General features: G+C 49.2%; 1 protein-coding gene across 1 annotated transcript; it reads right to left on the bottom strand.

The window, feature by feature from the left end:
* Window positions 1-32: 32 nt before the first annotated feature.
* Window positions 33-14488, bottom strand: SLC6A20 (solute carrier family 6 member 20). Its single transcript, XM_063156650.1, has 11 exons — window positions 14250-14488; window positions 10083-10223; window positions 9270-9361; window positions 8344-8571; window positions 6877-6987; window positions 6265-6506; window positions 5231-5393; window positions 4740-4944; window positions 3239-3398; window positions 2046-2211; window positions 33-1146 (listed from the first exon to the last, which is right to left on the bottom strand). Exons 1-11 carry the CDS (start codon window positions 14368-14370, stop codon window positions 997-999), a joined length of 1779 nt encoding a protein of 592 aa, XP_063012720.1. The 5' UTR covers window positions 14371-14488; the 3' UTR covers window positions 33-996.
* Window positions 14489-14648: the final 160 nt, after the last annotated feature.

Raw genomic sequence — 14648 nt, forward strand, 5'->3', positions numbered from 1 at the left:
GTGTGTCTCTAATACTGTTCTTCAGAGCAACCTTTTCTAAAGTTCGTAGATATAATTTTAATGTTTTCTATTACATGAAGCTTGCAATTTAAACAATGTTGCTTTCTTTATAAAACATTTGCACAGGGAAATTAACCAGGTCCATGGAACTGCTGGATTGTTACATCTGATGATTAAAGAATACCTGGATATGAACTTTGTCAAAGCTAATTATATGGCATGCTGTTGTTTGGGTGGGGCTCGTAAAGCAGCTTTATCACATATATGTTCCAGTGTACTTAAAATACATCCCTAGGAAATACAAAGTACAGCACAGCACACAGTTGCATGCTGGAGTTGGAAACTTCTGGAGGTGGGAGAACTTGTGCAGCTCACACATATGTGTGCATATATATAGATATATGCAAATATATATATTCACTGCTTTGCTGGACACAAGTGTGAAAGAAGCCACATTGGCCACATTTATCTCCCAGTGCCATCCTGCTGATTATTCCCATGTAGGAAAGCAGTTGTCACATCTCATTGCCAGACTTAAGCAGTTTCACCTGTTTATGAAATACAGATGTCATTTCAAACAATGAGTATGCTTAAGTGTCTTGAATGGTTTGGGGGCATTTGCTGGTAAATTGGTGCAGGAACATGCTTGCTTGGTTGTTCATGTTTCCACACAGGCAGTGCTACAAGAGTGGAAAAGAATCACCTAATGTTGTGTAATGGGCTGAAGTGCTGGTTAATTTGTGCTAGCTGGCATTTTGTGAGCTGCTCTTCTCCTCACCTCTTACAGAGGCCACTTTAAAGCTTCATCTTGTTACAGAAGAGCTTTTTTTCCCCAAGCCATTGTGGAACCTCCCCAAGAGCACTTTTTGGTCAATATAGCACCCACCATTCTCAACTCTATAAGTAGCTGCTACAAATAATGGTTGCTGCTGTCTTCCAGAAGTGCCCAGTCACTGGTGACGGGGTTAAGGTCTTCCCAAATCCAGCTGTCACCTCTCATGCAACAGTTGCGACTCGTTCCCTCTTCAGTCTCTTCCTTACAAAAGTCACTAGTGCTCCCACGGGGATGCACATGGTGGATGATGCCACCAGCAGCCCGATCACCGCCAGGGCATAGCCTGGGTAGTCCTTGGTCACCAGCTGCCCCTGCAAGGGAGAAAAGCAGAGTTGGATCTGTGGGATCTATCCCAGAGTCGGGCCAGGAGCAGAGCTGTGTCCTAAGCAGAACCTCTGAGAAGCATTTGCAGTCTCTGGCAGCCCACAGCTGCCCTCGGTGTTCTCTGTCAACCACACACACTGAAAACTGACAGGAACAGAGCTGCTGACAGCAGGACCGGGGGAAACTTCTGCAAGCTTTGGTAAAGAGCAGATTTTGGCTTGATTTGTGTTTCTTAATGAGGTGGCTGGGCCCTGACCTCTGCCAGGGCTCTGTTCCTCTCCTGGAGCCTTGCAGGCTCATGCTGACACCCAGTCAACAGGCCAGGCCTGCTGTGAGTCCTAAATTGGCCATGACATGAAAACAATTTTGTTCTTTGTTCCTGCACGATGGAAACATTTCCACAAAATGTTATGAAACCAGTGATTGCTTATCCATTAGTAATTGCTCTGTGATAAATGTACAGTCCAGTATTCTTAAGAAAGTGTCCTGGCCATGAAGAAAAATGTATATGGAAATTATGAAAACTATTCTGGCAGCAGGTCAGCTCTCTTTAAGTACCACTAATTTTGTTCAAAGTAAATACACTTTAAAAGTAGGGGGTTTTAAGTGTATTTTTAAAGATGATATTTGGGTCTTCAACATGAATGAAATTTAAGGATTGATTAAGAATCATAGAGGGAAATTAGTTGATTTTGCAGAATCATTGCATCGTCACTAAGTCAAGTATTCTCTGGTTTTCCTTTCCACAAAATTAAGGGATGGCCCTGACTCCAGCTACTCACTTTCAGAACGCCATTTTGTGGAAGAGTGTAGTTAGAAGCTTGTATCCTTGCAGGAAGTAAGGAAGCTCTAAAACAGAAAAAAAGTGCAGACCCAAAATTCCTACCTGTGTGGCATCCCATGCTTGGTATTGCAATGTTCCTGTGAGGATGTAGTCGGTGATGTAAAAAATAAATAGGCTTATAATAAGCAGTGGACTAACAAAAGCCCACATAATTTTCCAATACCAGTTTGGCTTGCGTCCAATCATGGTGTAAAGATCTTTCTCAAATCTGTTCAAAAGAAAACCAAATATTTTTGTGAAGGAAACTGAACATGTATTTTTGAGACTGGCTACAGATACTTGATGAATACCTTGTTCTGAGTTACTTCAAAAGCCATCTACAGAACTGAGGATGCCAGATGAGAGAGGGTGTACAGCTGAACACAAATGAGCAGAGAATTATCTGAAAAGCTGGCTCACCAGAATCACAGTGAGGGGGAAGTCAACAAAGACAGTGAGGCTTCCAAGAGAATCCTAACTTGCAGAGCATAGCTAGAAATAGGTACAGCAAGAGATTTCTGTCTGAAGCATAAACTTGGGCTGTTACTGGTGTCAGCTGACAGAGAGAAGGAATGATGCTGTAGTGCTGTGGAGAAAACAGCCGGGTTTGTGTAGCTGAGTGTTCCCAGTGCTGTTACCTGACTGTCTTTGAGGAACACTGACACAGGGAATGGTACATGTGTCATCTCACACGACACCTGGATCTGACTCAAAGGCTTTGAACTCATCAGGGAGGAAATACCCACATATGTGCCTGGACGCCCTCTGTGCTGGCAGACTAACAAAGCAAATGCTGGAGCCTTTCCTTTCAGCTATTTTCAAATGCCTCTGCTGTTCAAAACTTCTGATTCCAGAGCTTCCTTTTACCCACAGGATTGACTTGGGAGACAAACAATGGGCGAGGTGACCACCTTTGAAACCAGACTTACTGGCACTCTTGTGCTGGTGTTGAATTCCTGTCATGGGAGGAGCAGAATTTTGGTAGAAGTTGCTCCTAAGACCAAAGACAAGAGCAGGGAGCTGTGTATATAATTCCTTAGCACTGCCCTGCCAGCAGAGATGGTGTCAGCCCAGCCTGGCCTCTCAGAACCCTGAGCCAAGGCCCCAGAAGGGGTCTGCAGGGCAGGGGACACCCCCATCCCCTTGCTGATCCTATAGCACAGGAGAAATATTTATCCCAAGGCAGTATTTTTATTCCTGGCCCATGGCTGCTCCCCAGCTGTCAGACTATGAAGGAAGCAGGGCTCCGGCTGTACCTCCTTATGCCATAGATGTAACACACAGCGATGGTTTCCACCAGCACGATGAGCAGCAGCGACAGGGTGGCTGCGTAGTCGTTGAAGATGTCAAACCAGTAATTTCCAGCCTCCATGGTGAAGATCAGGCCAATTATACAATTCACGAAACACACAACACCTGTGTGGATAAAACAGGGATCCTGCCATTACACCTGGAAGTTTGTGTAGGGAAAATGTCACACTTCTTGTGACTTACAAGCTGGTGGGATTTCTGCGGAGCAGCTCTCTGAGGAGAAGGATTTTCTTTTCCCTGTGGAAAAGATCTGCCCCTTAGCATGCATGACTGTCATTAAACTGCTGCTCTTTAGACCTGCACAGTCACAGCACATCATCCCAGACATGGCCAAGACAACCAAGTCTCAGCTACAGCCTTGTCACACATGCATGCAGCATCTTCTGTTGCTGCTGGGCATCCAACTAAAACAAGTTTTTTAAAACTGATTTCCATGCCCAGACAGGAGCACATATTTCTTTTGACCAATGACAGGTGGTTCATAGTTGGGATACTGTCAATGTGACTGAACAGCTTACTGCAACTATGCTGCCATTTGTACCCTCCCTTTGAGCTTCACCAGTCAGGAGACACGAGTCTGAAGGAGCTGGGGTGTGCTGGGAAGCCTGGAAATACACAGCCACGACTGCCCTGGTGCTTTGGGAGCTGCCAAGGGAAAGGCCTGCACAGGATGGCCGGATATCACAAGGGCAGGCAAACCCTTCCAGCAGCTTATTTGCTATTCCCTGCTCCACCCGAGGTCAGAGAGTGGAGTGGCACTTCACTCAATGGCAGTGGACACCACAGCTTGTGCACACACACACACACGCACACACAAACACACACACGCACACGCACACACACACACACGCACACACACACACACGCACACACACGCACACACACACACACGCACACACACACACACGCACACACAAACACACACTCGCACACGCACACAAACACACACAAACGCACACACAAAAACACACACACACACGCACACACAAAAACACACACACACTCACACGCACACACGCGCACACACAAACACACACACGCGCACACAAACACACTCACGCGCACACACACACTCACACACACACACACACGCACACACACACACACACACGCGCACACACAAACACACACACACACACAAACACACACGCACACACACGCACACACAAACACACACACGCGCACACAAACACACTCACGCGCACACACACACACACACACGCACACACACGCACACACACACACACACAAAAAACACACACGCACACACACACACACAAACACACACGCACACACACGCACACACACACTCGCGCGCACACACACACGCACACACACGCACACACACGCACACACATGCACGCACACGCACACACACACACACTCTCACACACATGCATACAGGTGCTCCCCGTGTGGCCCGTGAGCAGCCTGGCAGGTGCTCACCCGAGATCACCTCCTTGGGGAAGCGGGAGGCGATGGCCCTGCTGTCGGTCAGCGGTGTGAGGATGGCAGCCGTGTTCCCCAGCATGCTGCCAATGCCCAGCATCAGCAGCATGAAGAAGTAGAGCACAGAGTACAGCTGGGGCACCTCCATGTTTTTGATGGCCTCTGAATAGACAATAAATGCCAGTCCCGTCCCCTGGACAGCCTGATGGAGACAAGGGGAGAAAACTGAGTTGCAGGCAGCTCCTCAGCTCAATAAAGGACACACAAGAGTGTGACTCTGTGTCATGGCAGTGTAACCTCAGGTGTGGCTTTGCACAGCAAAGGCAGCTGAGGTCTTCACTGGTTTATCCCAACTGCATGGACACTGGATGCTAATGACCCAAGTGAGCCCCTGCCCCATCCTGAGGTGTAGAAATGATCCCCAGCCCTGGCCAGGCAGCTCCTGGTCTCAATGGGAGCAAAGGAGACACCACAAAGCCACAACTCACCGTGTCTAGCTCAGCTTCCAAGCTGCAGTTTTTGATCTGTGGTGCTAATTGGGCATATTCCTGTGGGTAGGTGGCCATGAGGTAATCTTTCATCTCATTGAGGTTGTCTGCTGTTAAAGAGCCTTCCTCCAGGTCAAAAGCATTCAGCAGCAGCAGGATCACCCTGGGAAGGATTACAGGAATTTAATGGCTTTCAGGCTCAGGGCTCCTCATCTCTTTTCTCCATCAGCCCCGGGGGAATGCTTTGCTGGTCCCAGGGCTTCAGTGTCCCTGGCTGAGAGCAGCATTTCCAGCACAGTGCCAGGGCACCAGCAACCTTGTGCTCATTTGTGCCTTGCAGGGAGCAGCTCCTGTGCCCACACTGCTGCTCCCAGGCAGGTATCTTGGGTGCTGGCCAGCGCTGCCTGGTGTCTCTTCCCCTTTGCCCTGCAGTCTCACGTCCACACCCCACCAACTTTAAAGTCTTTGGTCAACAAGCAAGGACTAGCAGCTTGGTTTCCTCTGATCAACAGATGGATTGAAAGCTCTAAAAATATGAGTAAATGTGTAACTGGTGTGGGCCCTGTGCCAGGGACTGCACGCAAGCTTGCAGCTACAGGACACAATCCTGCAGGCTGCTGGCCACTTGCAGAGCATCAGTTCCAAGGAGGATGAACTCGTAGAACTTAAAGGCTTAGCCCTAAAAAGGGGGATCTGAGCATCATTGCATTTATTAATCAGCTCGCCCACACTCCCTGGAGTATGAACCAGGACAAGAACACAGGAGAAAGTGCCTCTGTGGCTTGCCCAGACAAATTCCCCCTCTTGACCAGGCCTGTGCCTGGAAGCAGCGCCCAGGTGTCAAAAGGCAAAGTGCTCTGACCTTTCCTCTCAGGCTTCATCGCTTTGAATAGCTCCTTTAGCTTTATTAGAGCAGTATCAGCTCTGCTCTTGGGGCAGTGCTGGCAGAGCTGCGTGCTGTTGTTTATTTACCTCCCTCCTCAGCTGCCCCAGAACAGCATGCAGCGAAAACCAGTGCAACAGAGGGCTCTTACTTGTTGATGCAGCTCTCGTAGTTAAAGGTGGCCTTGAAGCCATAGATGGAGAAGGTGACGATGCTGGCGAATATGGAGGTGGTGCTGTTGATGAGGGACACGATGATGGCGTGTCTCTGGCAGTTGTTGGAGGGCTCATTGTAGCTGGCAAAGGCGATGAGGCTGCCAAAGCCAAGGCCCAGCGAGAAGAAGATCTGTGTGGCAGCGCTGATCCAGGCCTTGGGGTTCAACAGCTGCTCCAGCTGCAAAGGCAGATGAGAGAGCAAGGCCATGAAGCTCCACCGAGTGCCCAGCACTGCCCCTTCCAGCCTGCAGGGATGGGGCCCTTTGTGGACTCATTACAGGCCAGGGGTGGTTTTGGGCAGGGTTACTGCTCTGGCTGAAAGCAGTAGGTTAACCCAATGGGAAGGTCTTTTTCTGCAGGAAAAAGCAAGCAGCTTATGGGCACCATGGCAGCCTCCAGCCATTCCCAGCTGAGGTTCCCAGCTGCCAGACCTATGTTACTGCAGCAAAAATTCAGTATTAACAAAAAGAGGACCAAGACCTTTTAAAAACTTACATGCCCAGTAACTGATAATGTTTCCTGAAGAATTCAATACAGTTTTTCTGTACCTTTGGTGTGAACATGTAGACGAGCCCATTCACAGCTCCATGAAGTGTTAATCCTCTGATGAGGTATATGATGAGAACACAGTATGGCAAAGAGGCTGTCACATAGACCACCTGGGGAAAGAGGGTAAAGACCTTGGTCTAAAGAATATGTAAGACAAAGCTAATCTGTTATGTCAGTCTCACTTCACATTAATGTGATTGTTATCCTGTATTAATTTTTAAGAAATATTATCAGACAAATCTAACTTTAGATTTACATTTTAGGGAAATAAGTTTTTCATAATCCTGAAGACCTGTGCTACTATTCCAAGTGTGTTCTCTTAGACTGGAAATCAAACAAAAATCTAAAATATTTGCCGCATTCGCAAACTCAGTTCCACATAATTTGGTGGCATAACACCAGTTCACAACCATCTATCAAAAACTCATTAGGCAAAGGTCATCATCATCATCATCATCATCAATGTTTGCTCTACAAGGAAGGCAAGCAAAGTTCATAAAAGGTCAAAATCAAACTTGAATTTAATCAAATTGAATCAAAATTTAATTGAATCAGTTGCAGCAAGTTTAAGAGGTTATTCCTAGTTTACAGGCTCTTGGCTTTCTGTATTTGGCTAAGACGATTTGGGGATTACAGCCCTCAGCTTGCTGCTTAGTGCAGGCTCAGCCAGGACATTGGGGTTTTTCTCCCCACTTCCTCATAACTTCTGCTGTGAATAAAAAGCAAGTAAAAAATGCCCTGTAGATGTCTTGTTTTCCTTGCAAAGACCAAGGAATAGACGTCTCCTGACACGGCTCTGCTGGGGCAGGCAGCTTTCCTCATGGCCAGCAGCCTGCCAACTGGCCATGAGAGAGAGCTGGCTGTGCTTAAAGAACTTCCCTGGGTTATTTTTTCAGCATCACTCAGCGTTTTGATGGATCCTGCTTCAGCTGCACCTTGGCAGGGCAGCAGAGCTCGGTGCTGCAGGGGAGATACCGTGACCCCAAGGAGCAGCAGCCCTTCCCCACTGCCCATCAGCGCTCGGCAGGGCTGTGCCAGGCTCGGCAGGGTTCGGCAGGGCTGTGCCCGGGTTCGGCAGGGCTCGGCAGGGCTGTGCCAGGCTCGGCAGGGTTCGGCAGGCCTGTGCCCGGGTTGGGCAGGGCTGTGCCAGGCTCGGCGGGGCTCGGCAGGGCAGGCCTGTGCCCGGGGCTTGGCAGGCCTGTGCCCGGGTTGGGCAGGGCTGTGCCCGGGTTTGGTAGGGCTGTGCCCGGGTTGGGCAGGGCTGTGCCCGGGTTCAGGAGGGCTGTGCCGGGCTCGGCAGGGCTGTGCCCGGGTTGGGCAGGGCTGTGCCCGGGGCTCAGCAGGGCTGTGCCAGGCTCGGCAGGGCTGTGCCCAGGGCTCGGCAGGGCTGTGCCCGGGTTGGGCAGGGCTGTGCCCAGGGCTCGGCAGGGCTGTGCCCGGGCAGGGCTGTGCCCACTCTCTCTCACCTTGCCGGTGGAGGCGGTGCCACGGAGGATGCAGAGGTAAACCACGAGCCAGGCCAGCGTCAGGCACAGCGCCTGCTCCCACTGCACGCTGCCGCTGGCCTCCAGCGACGGGGAGATGTTCAGGGTCTGCCGGTACCAGAAGTACTGCGTGGATGAAGTCTTCTCACACTCCTCCTCGTAGCCCGTGCGGTTGCTGTTGAGGGGGCAGATGGCCCATGGCAGGGGGTCCTGGCAGGAAGGGCATGGAGTGAGGGCATGGCAGGGAGAGCCGAGGTGCCAGAGGGAAACAGGGAGGATGATGATGGCAAGGACGGCTTTCTGCCCGGGCTTGCTTCTCTCTGCAGGGGCTGCCGGGGCTGGGGATGACCCTCTCCCCTGGGGATGATCTTTTTTGACAATCTCCCTTGCCCAAGGACTGATGCTTTCTAATCCTCTCCCCTGGGAATGACCCTTTCTGAACCCCCTACCCAAGGACAGATCAGCTCTGTCCTTTTTCCTTGGGGGTGACCAGACTGATTCTCTCTCCAAGGACTGAGCCTCTTTAACCCTCTCCCCTGGAGGTGACACTATCCAAGCCTCTACTGTGGGCCCAAACTTCTCCCCGACATCAGACAGGCCCATCCCAGGATGCAGGACACCCTGGCACCAAGGCACGTGTGACCAAGGTGTCACAAGCTTGGCCTTGACCTGAATTCCATGGTGAGGAGAAAACAATGGCCAATGGCTCTGGGAGGACCATGGAGGAGGACATCACTGCCTGACTCTTCCCTACAGCAAAGCCCTGGGTTTCTGAAGCTTTTGACACCCCTCCACCTCCCCATTCCCAGTTGACAATGGTGCCAGGCAACATCCAGCACCAAGGAAAAGCCACTGTGACCCTCCACAGCCACAGCAGGGCCAAGCTGGGCTGCTGGGAACCCACACACCTGGAAGGAGTGGAAGAGGTACCAGAAGGCCCAGGCATTTATCACATTGTAGTACATGGAGAGGAAGAAGGAGACGACAACACTGGCAACTCCTGTGGGTATGGAGGGAGACATTTGGTCAGCAGAAAACCCCAAAATGCCCAGGGCTCCACAACATCTGTGGGATGCAGGAGCAGCACTGCGATGGCTGACACAGGACAGGCTTTGTCCCTGCACAGCCACGTGCACAGGGCATGTCCCTGCCACTGCAGTCACTGCCTCCTCCTCCCACCAGGACTATCCTGACCTGGATATGATACTCTGGGCCACGGGGAATGGATATTCAATGTATCATTAAAAAAACAAGTGGACTTATGCAAATTGATGATGGCTTGGGTTTTCAGGGTCATTTAATAATATAAAAATATAGCCAAGAGTGGACATTGGTAAATAGCAGACTGGAACAGTAGGAAATTAAGGCACCATTTTATCACTCATGTTGAGCTTATTGGGAAGGTGCTCTTGGGTTCAAAGCCCACTGTAGGCAGCCCTGAGGGCTGGGTTTAGCACTGGCCTCCACAACATGATTTTGGCAGTCTGCCTGAGGGCAGGGGGACTCGCACCTCTGAATCCAGACCCAACACAGCAAGCCCCAGTGCCCAACAAGGGACAGGATAAATGCACGCCATGAAGTGTCTGGCTTTGCTCAGCCTCGTGAGACCCAGTAAAACCTGAGCTCTCGCCTGGGTTTTTTCTGAAAGACAAAGCTCTCCAATCTAAAATCACCCAGGTTCCCTGCATGCTGGAAAACAAAGATGGGAACTGAGAACATACCAACACCACAGAGGTAGGGACTTATAATTTTCCAGGCGCCAATGCTGCCCTGCCGCATGCGCTGCCCCACGGCCAGCTCCAAGTACAGAAGCGGCATCCCCTCGGCAATCAGCATGATGAGGTATGGGATCAAAAAGCCACCTGGGAGAACAAACCCAACAGTCAGCCTTCAGCAGATCAGCAGCAAGATAAACACCACTTTGTCCTATTTGTGTTCAAGCCATGCTGTCAGTGCCCCAGAGGCTGGCTGGCTCTGGGTCCTGGTCCTGTCCAGGTTCCTGGAGTACTAATCCTGAAGGACATCTCACAGAGGTTTCAGGCAGAGTCTCAGAGGCTGGTGGGCACTGACTGCCTGGGCACAGGGAATTTTCCGCAGGGACTTGGCAGGGCTGGGGTTTCTGCTGTTAAACTGTGTTGGTCGGCCCTGCTGTGCGGCAGCGCTGCCCAGATGCATCTGGGCGGTTTGAGCAATGCTGGGGGCTGGGGCTGTTAAAGGGTAACCAGCCACCTGCCAAACCTTGTAACCCATAATGAGACAAAGAGGACGAGGGAAAGATTTACTTCAGTGTAGGGTGTTCTGCTGCACAGCCAAAGTGCTCAAAGAAAAGGTAACAGCAAAGTCTGTGTCAAGCAGAGAGTTTTGAGTGACATGTTGAAGTCTGGCCTTGCTTAAAAATAAAAAACAAACAATCAAAAAACCAAATTAAAAAGCTCCCAAATTCCTATCCTGAGCCCACAAGCACCAGCAAATGAATGAAGGCTTTTCCCCCAGGGCCTTTCCTCCCAGCCTGGGAGCAGACCCTGGGACACAGACATTGGGTCTCCTGCATGGGACTGCTCATCCCTGCTTCTGTGCACGTGGAGAGCCACAGAGATGCTCCCGTGGAAGAGGAACAGCAGGAGTGAGACGGTTGACAGCAAGGAAAGGAAAAGAACCTTCTTGTCTGGCAATCAGGATGTGCTTTGGCTTCAATTTCTGCCAGAAAAAAGAAAATCCTTGTATTCAACCTGGGGCTCACTTCAGAAAGAGCTGCTGACTGAGTCAAAAGCTGGATTTTTGTGAAGGTTTCCCTGCTTCCCTTTTTACAGCAAGCCAAAATATTTACGTAAATATCTCTTATTTAGGATTTAATCTGTGGCATTAACATTCCTCGCAATGGACTCTGTGCAGCGCTGTGGAGGAATGAACTCCATGCAGCGACTGAGGCAAAGACCTGGAAATAAACACAGAGCAATAATCCGTTTTATTCTGGGAATTAATTTCCCACCTCCCAGCTCCCTTGTTATTAACAACCCCTTTGTTAGTCTGTTAGATAACTTCCTCTGCCGCGAGGGAGCCGTCGGAGGTTTAAGAGCTCCCGCAGCCGCTCTGTGCCGGTGGGGTGCGAGCTGCCCTGCAGCCACTGAGGCAGCTCTGCCATCTACCACAGGGCAATCAGCACTAGGCCTTGCAAAGGTTTTCCGCCCTCCCAGCAGCGCTGCCACATGTTTGGCATTGACTGTGCCAACTGGCAAGGAGGAGAAATGCCTTCAGGCTTGTTCTTCACCCCAGTGTCCCCCCACAGCTGGGGGTGCCAGTGCTAAGCCCCTGCCCCTTGCTCTGCATCCTGTTTGCACACAGACCTTGCTGCTAGTGCTGCTCTTCCCAAAGAGGAGAACCAAAAGGACTCACACAAGTGACTCTGGGCAGCCGATAAACCAGCTCCTTGTCAGGTGGGAATCAGCTCTACTCAACTCCCCGCTCACTGACACCAGGAGTTGCTCCCTCCGGTGCCAGCTGTCTGCACAAACCAGCCCCAGGCCAGATCCCTGTAGCTGGGAAAAGGTGCAGAGTGTGCCCTGGCTCTGCTCAAGGCCCTGGGCTTGGCCAGCGGCACCCTCGGCCCTGCTCAGGCTCCTGCCTGGTGCTCGGGGGCTTCCTCACCCAGGGCTGAGCGCCAGCCCCGCTGCAGACCCGGCCCAGCCTCGGTGGAGCCTGGCCCGGCCCGCTTAGGGACAGAGGAACTGCATCTGTGAGGTGAGAATGTGCCCTGCTCAGGTCATGCTCCCAGCAGGAAAGCGAGAAGGAGGAGAAGAAGGGAAACTGCTGATGAACAGAATGACAGGTTACAAAGTGCAAATACTCAGGTTACAAATACTCAGCATCATCCATGATAAGGCTCTATTGCCCTGCTGGGCGGGACAGGGACTGGATCCGTGCTTTACTACAAGGAAGATGCCAAACAAGCTGGCATCCCCCTAATTAATCCCAGAGCCTGACATTTCCAGCTTTTAAGTTCCTGAAATGATGTTCTGTATAAGTGGGTTTTGTGAACCCCTAGAAAGCCACAGAATCCTCTTTAAGAGGGCAGTGGATAAAACAATTAAGAAAAGCAAAACCTCCTGTGAGGAGTTTTAATTTCACAGTTGAAAGAGCTGCCTTTCCCCACATAAATATAAGTGGTAAAGAGAAAAACAATGGAAAATATAATGAAAAATAATGGAAAAGCATTCTTACAAAACACACTTTTAGAAAATTCTTGGGTGTATCATAGAATAGTTTGAGTTGGAAGGCACCTTTTAACAATCATCTAGTCCAAAGCCCTTACAATGAGCAGGGGAGCTTATTTAAGCTTCTATTCAGGTTAACCAAATGTTCCAGTTTTGGTTACATTTCAGAGATTTTTCACCACCTTTCAGAGAATTTTCACCCCAATACAGCTGGTTGGTTAAAAGAATGACACAAAGCCCCCCAAAAGTCAGAGTTTTGCTGTCTTCAGGATATCTGCCATGATAGGAACTAGAGAACTGATCATGTGCAGTTGGATTGTGTACAGAAACACATTTTAAGTTTTGTGCTAGATTCAGTGTCAGACATGAAGTCTTTACCCTTAAAGCATGTGGAGAGGAATACACACAAAATTACAGCACATTGATAATTTCTACTGTCTGAACTGTCTAAGAAAGCTTCAGCCACTGCAGCATCTATCTTCTACTGACACTTCACCCACCATGTTATCTGGATTTTTCTTGCCTGATCCCACAGGATAGCAAGTCTCAGCCCTGAGATGGCTTTTCAAACAGCAGCATGAACCCCTGCTACCACCACAAGTGCATTCCAAAGTAAGCTACAAGCCAACAAAATAAGCATAAAAGCAAAAAGATGTTTAACATCTCAGTGTTTCTTTCTGAAAGGAAGAAAAGGCAGAAGGAGACCAGAAGCAGATAAGGCAGATGCTCATCATGTCCCTTAATGCAAGATTGAGAAGGGTCCCCAGCCATGTCAACAGATGAAGTATGAAGCAGTAAAAAAACTTGGTTGTCTTATAGAGAGCCTGTTTCTAAAGATTCTTCAAAACTGTGGTAGCTGTATACTAGAGGAGATTATTAATAATGGTCTTTAATTGATCTAATTAACTGACTTTTCATTTCTAAGGAAGAACAACTGTGTCTCATATATGCCACAAATATCATCTTCCTTCAGTTTGGACCCAGGAGGAGGATAAATTTTCAAAGAGGATTTTGAGGTCTTTTTGGTTGGTTTATTTATTTTTGGAAGACAAATCAATTTATTCCTTAGTTCCAAAGGTTGCTGGGAGGCTTTAGCTATGAAACTCCTGTTGATTAAGGCATTTCAGCCAACTTCAAGGCAGATTTGCAGTCAAGTTATCATCTCCTAAAGTAAGGCTTTGTATAAAAGATAAGATATTAATGACAGGTACTTGAAATAATACAGCTGATCTTTAAGTTAAATCAGTATAATCATCTCCCCTTCTCAATATTTTCCAAGTCCCCATAGGTGAATGTACAAGAACATGAAACAGTTTCTGACACCTTCAAAGTGATTTAGTGGGGCAAAAATATAATAAATGAATACTATGTGGATCTGCATCTCACACTCTACCTCAGTATTTTTAGAAAACATGGACCTCTCCATTGTTTCATTGCACTTACAGGAAACAACACCACTATACTTCTGTCAGCAGCTGTCAGGTAAAAGCCTAATGCTAAAGAATACATAAAATAAAGCCACAACAAAACAGATTGCACAACAACAGAAAGCCAGACCTCCTCTCTGCCCTGGACCTTGCTGGGGGGACAGAGCATGAACATGGACAACACATTTTTGCACTTCAAGCTTGCCCCACTGTTCCTCAAGGGAAGCAAGAAAATGTTAACCCCACTTACCTCCTCCGTACATCTGACACAAGTATGGAAACCTCCACACATTTCCCAGCCCCACAGCATAGGAAATGCAGGCGAAAACAAACTGCAGGGGATTGTCCCATAGGGGTCTGGATTTCTCCATTGCTTTCTTGCAGGCAGAGGTTGCAGCAGAGCCTCCTGCCTTCACTCCCTCAGGTACTCTGCCAACCGTGCCTCACACTCCACGCCAGCCCGGCTCGGAGGGGAGGGAAAGGCGGAGGAGCTGTGCTTGCCAATTCCTATCAAGCTTTTTAATTACTAATCTTATTAACAGGCACATACTGAAATAGGAATGCTGGTAAATAGATTATAGACACACACAGAACTATAAAATTGGTACTTTGGGTGAATAGCTGCTTGGGTTTTGACTGGCATTTCTGG

Source organism: Melospiza melodia, chromosome 1 (genome assembly GCF_035770615.1).
Source record: "Melospiza melodia melodia isolate bMelMel2 chromosome 1, bMelMel2.pri, whole genome shotgun sequence".
Lineage (NCBI taxonomy): Eukaryota > Metazoa > Chordata > Aves > Passeriformes > Passerellidae > Melospiza > Melospiza melodia.